The 15,024-nt window shown below is 43.5% G+C and overlaps 1 protein-coding gene across 1 annotated transcript in view; it reads left to right on the top strand.

Annotated features, from left to right (window-relative positions):
• Window positions 1–12,707, top strand: part of LOC117357280 — a 46,692-nt gene extending 33,985 nt beyond the window's left edge. Inside the window, exon 3 of the mRNA XM_033937650.1 lies at window positions 12,351–12,707. Within this exon, the coding sequence (XP_033793541.1) occupies window positions 12,351–12,707 (357 nt within the window). The remainder of the gene's footprint in view (window positions 1–12,350) is intronic.
• The last annotated feature ends 2,317 nt before the right edge of the window (window positions 12,708–15,024 follow it).

Genomic DNA, 15,024 nt, shown 5'->3' on the forward strand with positions numbered 1-15,024 from the left:
GACACACTGGACATCGGCATATAATGTGGAGGAGCCGCCAGAAGTTGGAAGCCCAAAAGAAGTGGAGGAAGATCCACTGGGAGCCTGAGAGTGAGGGAAGGAAGAAGAGCCTCTGGGAGATTGCAACTGGCAGCCCATGGTCAGGGCTTTCACTGAATCCCTTGAAGGCCCTAACCGCACACCACTGGCTGCCCGGTTAAGTGAATAAATAAAGTAGAACAGCTGAAAAGCTGACCTAACTTTGTCCATCAAGTTAACAATGTACTAGTCTGTATATCATCTGGTATGTGGTTAGTTTCCAGACTCTAGTGCTAACCCAAATATTCAATGCCAAAGTCTGGACATGCCTCAGCATTGAATATCCAGGGTTAACTCAGCCCATGGCTGTGAATGGCTTACAGGCTGCTTATTGCTGAGGACTGAATATTGACCCCATGTGTAATTAACAGTTTTGTCAATGCTTTAGGCCCCAAACCCACAAATGCCTACAGTAGAGTCATGCCACAAGTACTTGGGCTCTTGTCATTGCATGTTCTTTTATACACATGGTATTTTTGTACGTGGCATTTTGGTGATAATTTTTTAAAGTGTGCTTTCTCTCTCTCTCTGGAACTCAGCAGCTTTTCAGTGGCAGTTCAGTTCAGGGGTGGGGGAGCGAGTTTCACGGTGGCAGCAAAAGCAGAAGAATTAGCAGATTTAGGGATGTCGATGTTTCACAAGCAAAGCACAACAGTAGTGTGGTGGTACCTCTTTAAGGGGAAATAAATGAAAACCCATGTAATCATTTCACAATTACACAAATAAAATAAACAACATGCACCAAAACATTCTTTGTTAAAATTTTCATGGCAACTTCAAGAGCTTTTTATGACTTAATGACATGCATACGTATATCTTATAGGTCCTTATGAATGGATGGTTATGGATGTGAGAAAATAAGTAAGGGCTGTGTCACAGGACTGTGAGAGAGATGGAGCAGTAACAGATGTGAAGGACCATGGGGAAATGACAAATTTGTGTATGGATATGGGGGGGTGTTTCTGTCTGTCTGTCATCACTCCACTCCACTTGATTCCATGAACCCTCCTTTAACCTCACAATCTTTTCTTCTCCAAACCCCACCTGCACCCCCTACTTCATCTTTCAGTTATATCTCTTCCATCCTACTTGCTCTTCCTCCTCCTCCGTACTTAGTTATCCCTACTCTCACACCCTCACTTTCTCTTGCTTCACCTGTGCACATCTTTGATCTCTTTCCACATTTTTTCTTTCCCCACTCAGCCCTATTAATTCACTCCTCACTGTCCTTTCCACTGGTCCATTTCCTTCATGCTCTGTCTCTCTCACTCAATTCCCCCAGCTCACCCAATGTTCACTCTCTTCTCCCCCCCCCCCCCCTTTATCAGATATGCCAATTCTCTCACTTTCAATGAGAGACTCTCGCTTTTGTGGATCATCTCCCACACTCCCGTGGGTCAGTCGCAGTCTCCGAGTAGCTCTCCCCATTCAGTGGCAGCAGGAAATGCTTCATAAAATATAATTTCCTGCTAATTCATCAGCAGCAGGAAATGATGTTTTATGAAGAGTTTCCTGCTGCTGCTAGATAAAGAGGGCCACTCTTTTTCCCTCTGGCTGCCAATTGGCTGTGCCAGAGGCAGAACAATGGGTGGGACCAGGTGGATCAATGGGCTGGCCAGGTGGAGCAATGAGCAGTGCTGAGTGGGATGGGTGGAACAGAATGGGCTAGGAGCGGACTCTAAATCTCTCACTGAGCGGGTTGACCCCATTGGCAGCTTTGTCTTTCTCCAGATATTCATTATCTTCCTCCTATTCACACCCATGTACTTGGTCCTTTGAAAGAGGCTTGAAACTTATAGGGCGTGACGTGAGAGGAGCGAGAGTGTCCAGAGCAGAGGAAAGAATAGTGTTATAGGAAGAGAGTGCTTCATTGATAGATTTACATTGCGTAGTGCTTGAGAAGAGGGGGGAGACTATGGCAGAGAGAGTACACAGGTCAATAGATTGAAGATTCCTAAAATTATTGATGAGGTCATGGTCAGAGAAGGAAAGAGCTGAGGTAGAGAAGCTGGCAGTGGAGCACTGATACTAAAAATGTCAGTACATGACTACCCTACTCCTTCAAGTTAATTTCCTTTGCCTATGGAAACTTCATACCCTCTCTTGCTTTACTCTGATGACGTACTGAGCCATCAATTGAGAAACCCAGGCCTTAGATATTCCACTTGATAGTTACCTTTCTCTATAATCATCTTCCATATTGGTCATCTCTTCCTTCATGCTTTGGTCTTCAAATGATACTTCCCTGCCTCATAGCACAACATACCACATAGCATGAACTCCTTAAACTCCTTACAAGTGATAAAGCAAAGAGGACGTATTATGGACATGCCAACCAGCTACTGTGGTGGTAATGTAAGAGTGTTAGCTGATTAGGGCATCCATGCCCATTCTCCACCCCTATCTTCCTCTCTGCAAAATGTTTTTTAAAAATAACTACCCCATGCTTTGCACGTATAGATGGCAAAACTAGCGCAGAACACTTTAATGTAGGGGTGTCCAACCTTTTGGCTTCCCTGGGCTGCATTGGCCGAAAAAACAATTTTCTGGGGCCGCACAAATGCGTAAACACTGCAGCAAGACAGAGGAGGGAGCCGGCAAGATGGTAAGCACCCGGGGGCAGCAGAGGAAAACACTGCATCGCCCTCGACCGGGTCCACACAAAATACTTCACGGGGCCGCAGGTTGGACACCCCTGCTTTAGTGCATTCCACATTAGGACATTTTTGCTGTGTTAAGTGTGCATTAGCACCTAATGCAACTTAGTAAAAGTTAGTAAATTAATTATAGTTATTCAGTAGAAGAGAGAGAATCAAAATAAGAGAAAGTAAGTAAAAAAAAAAAAAAGGAGAATATCTCCTTCCATTTGAACATGCCTAAGAAAATGACTGGAATCTTTGCAATGGCAGGTTTGAATTGACCACCAGAAATGATTGATTGGTTTACTGTTAGTATTTATATACCACTTGCAGCCTAAGTGGTTTACATACAGGTACTCAAGCATTTTTCCCTATCTGTCCTGGTGGGCTCACACTCTACCTAATGTACCTGGGGCAATGGGGGTTCATCATTTCTTCACAATTGCATCCTTTTTCAGCTGAGTAAAGTGCCAAGTCATGTGATGAAGCAGAATACCCTCTTCCATTCTGTAATGCAGAGTCTGAGTCAATACGTTGGTCCTGGAGAGATTTAGAACCTTTTTAGATTCGTATATCTTTTATTGGTCTACCAAAAAGGAAGGCACTTGAAAGCTGATATGCTACTTTAATAGCTTTCTTTCTGGCCCAAAGAAAAGATAACTCAACAAGATAGATTAACAGATACATTTTCCTAGCCTTATATTTGATCTTCATTCAGAGTGCATACGTAAATGTCATATCACAGATCGTGATTGATTTATTGGACAATTAAATTGTGGTGAATATATTTTTTTGTCTGATCATGCACTCATTAAAATGAAGTCTTCCAGAAAAGAAGACAAAGTGCATATGTTATATAAGATTCAATTGTCTTTCGGTTTTAATGAGAGTACCTAGGGTTGGGAGATTCAAGAAAGTTCTTAGTGTCTGGCGGAAACCAATTAATCAGAAGATGTCTGCACCACAAGTACAAGGGGGCACTTGGAGAAATTGAAAGGGGACAGGTTTAGAACAAACGCTAGGAAGTTCTTTTTCACTCAGAGGGTAGTGGACACATGGAACGCGCTTCCAGAGGCTGTTGTAGACAAGTAAACATTAAATGGTTTCAAAGAAGGTTTGGATAGATTCCTAGAAGAAAAAGGGATTGGGGGGTATAGATAGGTATAGACCATTGCTCAGGCAATGGGCCTGATGGGCCGCCGCGGGAGCGGACCGCTGGGCAGGATGGACCTATGGTCTGCCCCAGCGGAGGCAACTTCTTATGTTCTTAATAAAGCAAAAATAAAAACCCAGAGAGCTATTTAGCAGATCACATTAAGGACGTCCAAACTGTGTCTAAGTTTCGTTCATAGAACTCAGGTCTCTATGAAGCCCAAACTATGCTGAAAAGTAGACCTCCTTTACAATGCCTATAGGACCTAGTTTTATAATTGCTATGCAGCTTGTTAGCTCACTTTGTAGCACACTGGTTAAACCTACAGCCTTCTACCCTAATGTTGCTGGTTCAAATCCCAATCACTCTCTCTGATGGAAGAGAAATAAATAAAAGCATTAAACAGATCCAACTCCCAGTATCACAAGATTTTGTTCTACGTTAATACCCTTCAAGTATTTGAATGTCTGAATCATATCTCCCCTGTCTCTCCTTTCCTCTAGGGTATACATATTCAGGGCTTCCAGTCTCTCCTCATACGTCTTCTGGCGCAAGCCTCTTATCATTTTCGTCGCGCTCCTCTGGACCGTTTCAAGTCTTCTTACGTCCTTCGCCAGATACGGTCTCCAAAACTGATCACAATAATAATAATATTGTAATTTATAAGCTAAAGAGACATATAATCAAGAAACTGTTTTATTTTACTTTTGTGATTAAACATACTGAGGGCCTCAAAATAGTACCTGGTGGGCTGCATGTAGCCCCCAGGCTGCAAGTTTGAGACTACTGCATTACATCAATTAGTTCACATTTATCTAGTTGTTTATTCACACTTTCATAGAAATGAAGCAAATGGTGAGACAAGATTTTGTTTGGCTGAACGCATGCTGACACTGTCCCATAGTGGGGTCCTTTTACAAAGGCATGAAAACCGATTTAGCGTGCAATAAATGCTAAGGCGCTTTAGCATTTAGCACATGCTAAATCAATTAGCACCCGCTAAAACGGTTTGCACGCCTTAGTAAAAGGATCCCTATGTTTGTCTGTGTTCCATAATTTTATTTTTTATAATAGTTTCCACAGTTTTGTCTGATACTGATTTAAGTCTTACCAGTCTGTAATTTTCTGGATCTCTCCTGGAACCCTTATAAAAATTGGCATTACATTGGCCACTCTCCGATCTTCAGGCCCTACAGTGAATTTTAACTAACAGATCACTAACAGCAGATCAACAAATTCAGATCACTAATAGCAAGATAGCAATTTAATATTTGAATTCTTTCAGTACCCTGGGGTGTATATCTTCTGATCTATGTGATTTATCACTCTTTAATTTGTCAATTTGGCTCAGTATATCTTCCAGGATCACCAAGATTCCGGGTTTATCTGGAATTCAAGTGATTATTAATGGGTTTTATGCATCCTCTATATAAATATTCATAAACTAATGCTAATAGAAAGCTCTGTTTACAATCAGCCAAGAGGCTCTGGTGACTCACTAGTTTTATTGGTCCCACTTCAGTTTATAATTTAATAATCTTGATCATGTTTTATTCAGTTTTTACATCCTTGATTATGTCTGATTTGAGCATTCTACCATGTGGTTTAAAACCAGCAGCACTTGCAAAAGATTTTTGTATACCATTATGCTGCCTTTTTTCTGTAGGTTTTTTCTTTTCTAAAGGGCCACTCCCCATTATTATTCTACAATATAACAAATTTATTTTTATTTTTTTTGTTCCTGGGTAATAAGTGTTCTTTCTTAATTGCAGATGACACAAAAAGTGTGGAGGGGCATAATAAAAAAAACGTCTAAATCTCCTTTTGGCCTAAGGCCCTAAACGTTGAAAGTAGAAGCAGAGAAAATGTCCATTCTCAAAAAAAAAACGTCCAAAAGGAATTTTTTTTTTATAATGGCCTGCTTCTACGTTCAGCTGTTTAAATGCCCAGACCACCACTAAGTCTAAACTTACACCATATAATCAACCTAAAAAAAGCCTATGTCTCAAACGCCCAAAACAAGGGCTTTTAGACAAAGGAGGATCCAGTCCTTCGCCTAAAAGCTGGATTCTGTAACCGGTGTCTGTCAAAAACAACACCGGTTACAGACTCTACCCCCCCCCCCCCCCACACACACATACTTAGCGATCCAGGAAGGAGGGAGCGCAAGCCCTCCTGCCCCGTCGAAGCGCGACCCCCCCACCCCCCACCCCACACACACACACACTGACATTGGGGCAAGAGGGAGCCCAAGCCCTCCTGGTCAGGCGACCAACCTACCCCCAACCCCACTAAGATACGAGCAGGAGGGATCCCAGGCCCTCCTGCCCTCAATGCACCCCCCCCACACCCACAATTGCCCCCCGAACCCCTGAGCGGCCCCCCCACCCGCCGACCCATGAGACCCCCCTTGACCCCTTGACCCCACCCCCTATCCCCCTCCCATTACCTGTAAGATTCGTTGGCCAGATGGACGGGTGCCAAGCCCGTCGGACCAGCAGGCCAGCCATCCCTCGAATGGCTGGCCTTAGGGCCTGATTGGCCCAGGTGGCTCAAACCCCGCCCACAGATGGGAATATTTTATGATTTCTTTTGCTTATGAACAACTGTTGGGTATAAGGGAGAGGGGATATTTGATGCGAGTTAGAATTTGATGATATGTTAAGTGATGTTAAAGAATAAATGATTGTATTATATGTTACATTTATTGTGAACTTTAAAAATGAATAAAGATTAATTAAAAAAAAAAAAGAAGTGTGGGAACCTTTTTGTAATACCTTGCCTCCTCAAACACAAAGTAGAATATTAAACATGTAACATTTAAATTGTAAACATGTAACATTTATTTATTTATTATCAGAAAATTCAGAAGAAGATATTTTCAAATGGAATAAGCTTTAGCATCGAAAACATTAGCAAATACAGTGGTACCTTGGTTTACAAGCATAATTTGTTCCAGAAGCATGCTCGTAAACCAAAATACTCGTATATCAAAGCGAGTTTCCCCATAGGAAATAATGGAAACTCGCTTTGATATGTTCCTCCCCCCCTCCCCAAGGCCAGCAGCGCTGCTCCCTCCCCCCCCAAGAACCGGCATTGCTCCCCCCGCTCATGAAGGGCCCCCCCCGCGTGATCCGCCATCCCCCTGCTCGTTCCCCCCCGTGAACCGGCGATCCCCCCACAGTCCGGTGACCCTCCCCCGCTCGCGTCGCACCCCCTCCCCTCCACGATCCGGCATCCTCCAGGCATCCACCCACCCACCCGATCACATTTCTTACCCCCCGTTTGGCACCGGCACCAACGCACAGGTCATGCCGGTGCCGGTGCCCGAAGATCTGCCTCCTTCGCGCTGGGCCTTGAGCATCTGCGCATGCTCAAGGCCTTCGGGTTCCCAGAGAGAATGGGAACCCGAAGGCCTTGAGCATGCGCAGATGCTCAAGGCCTAGCGCGAAGGAGGCAGATCTTCGGGCACCGGCATGTCCTGTGCATTGGTGCCGGTGCCAAACGGGGGTAAGAAATGTGATCGGGTGGGTGGGTGGATGCCTGGGGGATGCTGGATCGCGGCGGGGAGGGGGTGCGATGTGAGCGGAGGGTGCCGGATCGTGGGGGGGAGGGTGCCGTATCGCGGGGGGAAGGGTGCCGGATCATTGGGGGGCGCTCATAAATCAAGGCATGCTCGGTTTCTGGGGCGCCCATTTTGCGAATGTTTTGCTCGTCTTGCAAAACCGGTGCACTCGCAAACCGAGGTACCACTGTAATTGCGTTTTCAGCATTTTCTTAAAATTCACCCTCCCAGTACAGAATCATAGAATACCAGGCAGTGCATTCCAGAGTTTAACACCCGCCATGGACATCATTGATGCTCCAATCCTAACGTGCGTAACCAACATCTTGCCCTCCAAACTTAATTTCATCTCATTTACAGATCTAAGTTCTCTTTTCGGTTTATAAATTTCAAAGAGTTCCTGTAATATCTTCGGAGAGACATGGTACAATGTCTGATGGATAGTCGCTAGAATCTTAAACTGCACTCTTTGTTGTATGGATAACCAGTGTAACATATAAACATGTAATATATAAATTGTAAAGTGCTAATAGTAATTTGTGGAAATTCAGATTGGCTTGGGGTTATGTAGGTGAGGGTGGGATAGGGGTGGGTGTATTAGGACATGAGTACCCCCATACACTGGTGTATTATTGTGATTATGTGCCTTTGTGTGGAAGAGCCAACCAGAGGGGTGTTCACTCAGTCTTGCATAGTTATATAGTTATCAAGCATTCAGCTTGGGCTGACTGATATCTGATGACCAGTGTATTGGGGGGGGGGGAACTCAGTTAAGGGGTAAGGGTAATAGGGGAATTGCACACAAGAGATATTATTAAAACTCCCTAGTCAAGGAATTGCAATGATTGTTTCCTTCAGATTGTTGACTGAATGGCCACTTCTGCTTTGTCAAACCATTCTACACCTTGACCAATAAAGAGGGACATTTTTGAAAGGATGTCCAAGTCAGAATAGGAAAATCCAGGTCTAAACATCCCAAACATATGTCCATCTCGCGTATCCTGTTTGAAAATACATGCTAGATGGGACACCCATGCTCTGAAACCGTCCAACCCAAAGATCCATTTTATAAAGTGAAACGTCAAAATTTTAATACTGGGCACTACTTGGTTAACTACTTTGCCTATTCATTGTGTGTAGCCTGAAAACCTGACTGGCTAGGTGGGTCCCAAGGACTGGGTTGAGAACCCGGGCATTGCACAAAATTCAGTGCAGTTAGCTACACCCATCCAAGTGGCATTAACATCATGCTGTTATCAAATTGAAACTGAGGTTATGAGCTTCAGAGGACAGAATGAAATAACTGCTGCACCTGAATGCAACCTTGAACTATTGCTGGAAAAGTATGAGCTCTATTCAAATCCCAGATCCCTTTCCTATATCTGTCATGGTAACTGCCTTCATGTTAGATGCAGCCCATGCCAATTCGACATTCTTTCTATGCTTCCTTCTGTGTTCGTTGTGGATGCAGAAGATAATAAACTTCAACTAAAAAGATGCCGCATAAACTTTTTAAACATAGCACCTGCATTAATTGCTACATTAGGGGAGTATGTGGTGCAATGGTTAGAGCTATGGCCTCTGCACCCTGAGGTTGTGGGTTCAAATCCCACACTGCTCCTTGTGACCCTGGGCAAGTTACTTAGGACCTCTTTTATCAAACTGCTCTAGCAGTTTTTAGTGCAGAAAGCCGCGCTGAATGGCCCGCGCTGCTCCTGATGCTCAAAGGAACTCTATGAGCGTCGGGAGCAGTGCGGACCATTCAGCGCAGCTCACTGCGCTACAAATTGCTAGCACAGTTTGATAGAAGAGGCCCTTAATCCCCCAATGCCCCAGGCACATTAGAGTGTGAGCCCACCAGGACAGATAGGGAAACATGCTTGAGTACCTGAATGGAAACCACTTACGCTAAAAATAAATAGCGCAATTTAGGCACATGGCCCCTTAATTCCTAAAAAATATATTTGCAATTAAAATTTCTATTCTCACACCAAATGTGCCCAATAAAACAGAATAAATTTACAACTTACCCATTCAAAGGATACTGCTCCGCACAACAACCCCTTCTCAGAGTACGTACAAAATGCAGCGAGTCGCCTGCTTTTTTTTTAGAAAATGTATCTTTTAAAAATTTTTTATTACATGCTTTGTAGAACCTGATAACCTATTCATCACTGGTCTACTATTAGAAACATTATCATGCACTCATTCCTAGTATAATTACGTTAGAGAAAAAGATAAGCATGACTAAACAAATTTAAAATTGTATTACATATTACTCTTTGCCATTTGTGCGTTGCTTCTTTCTAAGGCTGGCCAAAGGGTTTGTTTACTATCATATAAAATCTAATTAGACTTAATGACAACTGCATGAGACAGAGGTTTTCTTTGAATGTTTTATATAGCCTTCGTGAAAAACAAGTTGGATGTTGTAACATTATTCTATTTACTATTCACAGTACTGAATTTAAATTAGCTTAGCTTCCCTTCCACCCTACCCACTCTCTCCCCTAACTTCCAAATTCTTATGCATCCACTCCTACAACTGAGGGGGTGGACTTAGCTATATAACACCGTAGCTGCTCTTAATTCTCTATTGCTTTCTAAAAGAAAATTTAAACTCCTACGTAAAAGGAGCCCTAAAACTTTGATTTTTCTGTACAACAGTAGGAAAATGGAATGGGGCACTGCTCTGCAGTGGCATAGCCAGGAATTTTTTAAATGAGGTGCATCACCCACCCCCATCTCTGCCTCTTTACCTTAAAATCACCTCCAGTCTCTCTGAACCTTACCATTCCCTCTGTAAGTCCCTACCTGAGCAGCATATATAAATTTACCTTTTTTGTCCTGTTCATCTCTCATACGTAATTAGATTGTAAGCTCTTTCAAGCAGGGAGTGGCTCTTGCATGTTTAATGTACAGCAGTGGATGTGTCTGGTAGCACTAAAGAAATGTTAAGTAGCAGTAGTAACCTTCCAGCTTTCAGAAAGCTTTCTACAAAGTTCCTCATGACAGACTCCTGAGAAAATTTAAAGAGTCATGGGATAGGAAGCAATATTCTGCTGCAGATTAGGAATTAGTCATTGGACAAAAATCAGAGGGAAGGGCTGAATGGCCATTTTTCTTAACGGAAGAGTGTCGCAGGGATCTGTACTGGGATCAGTGCTATTTAACATATTTGTAAATGGTCTGGAAATTGGAACTCTGGGCTCCTTTAACGAAGGTGTGGTAGCGGTTTAACACGTGCAATAGCACGCGTTAAACCGCCAGCTGTGCTAGCCGCTACCGCCTCCTTTTGAGCAGGCGGTAGTTTTTCGGCTAACGCGGGGCGTTAGTGCGTGATGAAAAGTTGCGCGCATTAAAGCCACTACCGCGGCTTCATAAAAGGCTTTGTAATTTCAGGGTTTTTTTCAGTTGATAAACTGTTTTTTTTAAAAATATTCTGCAGGCGGCTGCAGCTGAAATCTGTCTGTATTCAATCTTCTCTTATATCACAGCTGCTTACCTTACATCCTCTTGTTATGGAGCAGCAGATTCCTCATGGACAAGGAGGATCTGAATTATGTCTGCTCATTTATTTTATTTATTTACCCCTCCTTTTATTAAGGGCTCCTTTTACGAAGCCGCGCTAGCGGGTTTAATGCGCGTGACTTTTCATCACGTGCTAACCCCTGCGCTGGCCTAAAAACTACTGCCTGCTCAAGAGGAGGCGTTAGCGGCTAGCGTGGCCGGCGGTTTAGCATGTGGTATTACGTGCGTTAAACCGCTACCGAGCCTTCGTAAAAGGAGCCCTATGTCGCAGTAGAGGTTTTTACCGTGGCCCAAAGCGCTCAATGCTCCGATGCTGCTCCAACGCTCAAAGAATTCCTATGAGCGTCGGAGCATTGAGCGCTCCAGTCTGTGGTAGAAGCCTCTACCGTAGCTTAGTAGAAGAGGGCTTTATTTAGCTAAAGTAGTTATTTATTTAAGCCCCCCCCCCCCCTCTTTTGCAAAATCACGTTAGGTTTTTTTATCGTTGGTTGCGGCAGTATTAGCTCCAACACTCTGAATTCCTGAGCGTCGGAGCTAATACCTCTGCGGTCGGTGATAAAAAAGAAGCCTAACATGACTTCATAAAAGGGGGGAGTTATGTAGGGGCCCTTTTTCTGAACTGTGGTAAGCACTAATGCATATTTACCAGAGGTTATGAAGGTACTACCGCAGGATGTGGTCAGGCATCCCACGCACTTAAAATTAAGTTTTAGTTTTTTGGCACTGGGGGTGTGCTTGGAGATGAATAGTAGGTGTGCCCTGTGCTATTGGTTAGCACAACTACATCGCTGCAGGCTAAACGATTAGTGAGTTAACCCTTATCACCTAGTAAACAAGTGGCAGTAAGGGCTCATGTGGTTATGGCCTCAAGCTAATTGGGAATTAGTACATGGCCATTATTAGGACAAATAGGAAATACAGTAAAACCTTGGTTTGCAAGCATAATTCGTTCCAAAAACATGCCTGTAATCCAAAACACTCATAAATCAAAGCAAATTTCCCCATAAGGAATAATGGAAACTCAGATGATTCGTTCCACAACCCAAAAACTTTAATATAAAATACTATGGGGCTCATAATCCAAATATGTCCAAGTGCTGATAATAAAAATGGGTTTGGACGTATTTCTAAACGACCTATGCCTTCATAGTGCCACTGAACGACAAAAGCTAAATGGGGCTTTTCAGGAGGAGTGTCAAGGGTGGGAGTTGGGCGGGATGTGGGCCGGCTTAGACTTAGTCGTACAGCATGTTGTGACCATCCAGGCATTCTCCCTGCCAAGGTCCCAGTTAGATTCCAAGGCCAGACCCAAAAGAAATCCCGGAGAGGAATCAGGAATGTATATGTGGTTCCTGATACTGATAATATCTCCATTGACCACCAGAGGGAGCCTGAACTGTCTGAGAGTGAGTTAGGTGAGCTGTACCCAAGTCACCTCCGGAGGAGCCCAAGAGCCTCATTGAACTCTGCTGGCTCAGGTAGAGTAGGGCGTGTCCCTAGAGTATGTAAACCAGCAGTTGAGATCAGACAGGCAGGCTGGCTAGGGAGGAAGTTCAGGCCTTGCCTCCTTGAGGAATTCCCTGGGCCTATACCCATGGAGTTAATGGAAGCTGGACAAGCTGAGGAGCTGACGGTATTGGATGTGGAACTACCCATGGATTGTCAAGAAAGTTTTACAGAATGTGATACCAACTTTCCTGAGCCCATGCAGGTGGACCTTATTTCCAGCTGCAAACAGTGAGTGGTGTTTTTTTTGCCTGTTTGCCTGTTTGGACTATTTTTGGTTGTTTTCTTAAAGCTAGGAGTGTCATTTTGGGGAGAGGTTTTGTGGTCACCCTGGGTGGGAGTTTTGAAAGCCAGTCCTGTGGCTTTACTTTACAAAACCTGTGACATTCTCCTTGCCTGGCAGTAGTATAAAGTTGCCAGAGGCTTTATTTAGATTTAAGCACTGTGAATTGCTGGAGCCAGTGCACTGAACTGCATTTTGGTAGATTGCACAACCTGCTTGGGAGTAGGTTTGTGCTGGCTCTGAGGTGAGCTGAATCCTTAGTTGCCATTGTGACTTTATTTTTGGTACTGCTTTATTTTTCCTGCCTTTTGTATTTTGCTTTGCTGGTGTTTTGCCTACTAACATTTGATGAACCGCTTACCTTTATGTTTGGAGCAGTAAAGCTGAACTATGTTTCCATACACCTTGTTTGTGTGATTTTGATTTTTGGAATTCCTGATTGAGTTCAGTCCAGTCCTGCAGGGTGACTCCATCCTGGGTCACATGCTGGTGTAATACATCTAAGTAACCTGTTGGAGCGCTGTGGTGTCCCGCTCGGGCCACAGTGGGGTTACTGAAAGTTTTACAAAAGAGCCTAGACGGAACTTGGACATTGTGACTTAGACCATGTAAAACATAGTCTAAGTCACAAAAACTCACCTAAAGTCACCAGATAAGCACTGCAAACACATAAAACAGACACCCACATACTACCCCAGTGATCACCAACCCCCCTCCACCCCCAAAAAATATTAATCACATCTTTAAAATTCAGCTTCCAGACCATCATCACCTGGCAGCCTGGCATAGGAAAGCCTAGTCATCCAGCACAGAGGCGGCTTAAGCTGTCTTGGGGGTGGGTTAGGGACTCATGGAGGGGAGGATCCATGCCCATAAGCCCTTGTAATCACTGCATTGATAATGAAACATGTGCATTCCCTTATACAGCCCCAAAACCCTTTTGTACTGGCATATAAGTGGCTTCTGCAGCCATAAGGGCTATTGGGGTGGTAGATAAGTGGGTCTAGGGGATTCTGGAGGTGGTTTGGGGGGCTCACCATGACCTATAAGGGAGCTGTAGTGAGGAGAAGACATGGCACCCTTTTGGTGAAGTTCACTGCAATGCCCTGTAAGGTACCCCACTATTTAGGTGCCATGTCTGGGTGTTCAGTCCATCACTTTGCAGACCCCTCCCACGTCCAACAGGGTTTGTTGTAGGTATTTTTGACTTGGACGAAAATGTGGTATAAAGATGGGCGATTTAGCGACTTGGACGATCAGATCTGCAGGATGTATAATTAGACGATTTTTGAAAGAAAAAAAATTTTGGACGTATTTTTTACTTTGGACGACTTGCGATTTAGACGCAAACGGACTTAGACGTTCCTTTCAATTATGCCCCTCTACACGTATTTGTATTGCAAGACCTCGCTCATTTAGAACAGTCACTACACTCCCGCAGCGTCAGAGAGAAGAACCATCGGCTCTGTTATAATGTGTGTATACTGTATGTACTTGTATTGCAAGACATTGTTTGCATATCAAGTTAAAATTTAATAAAAATTTTTGCTTGTCTGCAAAACACTTGCAAACCAAGTTACTTGCAATCCAAGGTTTTATTTGAACATCCATTTTACTGCCATGCTAAAAGTGGCTTCAGCGCATGGGAAAAACATGCTAGTAGTGCAGGCCACTTTTTAGCGCAGCTTAATAAAATGTCCCCTTACTTTAGTTAGTTGGATTTATTTACAGCAAGAATAAATGCAAGCAGTGTCTCACTTCCAGCTCACCACACAATTGTTTCCCACGTACTCGCCTTTATAAGACCCCCAGGGACCCCTGAAGAAGACTTTTTGTCGAAACGCGGACCGTGTTGGGTCCTGTATCCCTAGTGGACTAGGTCCTTTAAGGCTCTTATGTGGATGATTTATTTTTATGTGGATGGAATTATTTTATGTGGATGATTTCAGTGAACCTTTGGAACTTTGACACTTTCAAATAAAGTCCATTTAGGAACATCGTCACTCCAGAGGTTTTTTTTTGTTTTCTCTTTTTTTTGTTTTGGCAAGAATAAACTGAACATAGGCAATAGACAATTACTGGATTAAAAATATTCAATTAACTATACATATTATAGAATAGTATGCTACTTTGTTAAACTCACTATCAGAGAGGTCAAGGCAGATGCAATGTCACCTCAGTAACCGCTACAGAAAACTCCCCTTCAGTGCCAAAGCAGTACATCAAGAAGTAACACAAAATCCTGCAAAGAGCTTAAGACTAGCAATAC

Source organism: Geotrypetes seraphini, chromosome 3 (genome assembly GCF_902459505.1).
Source record: "Geotrypetes seraphini chromosome 3, aGeoSer1.1, whole genome shotgun sequence".
Taxonomy (NCBI): Eukaryota; Metazoa; Chordata; class Amphibia; order Gymnophiona; family Dermophiidae; genus Geotrypetes; species Geotrypetes seraphini.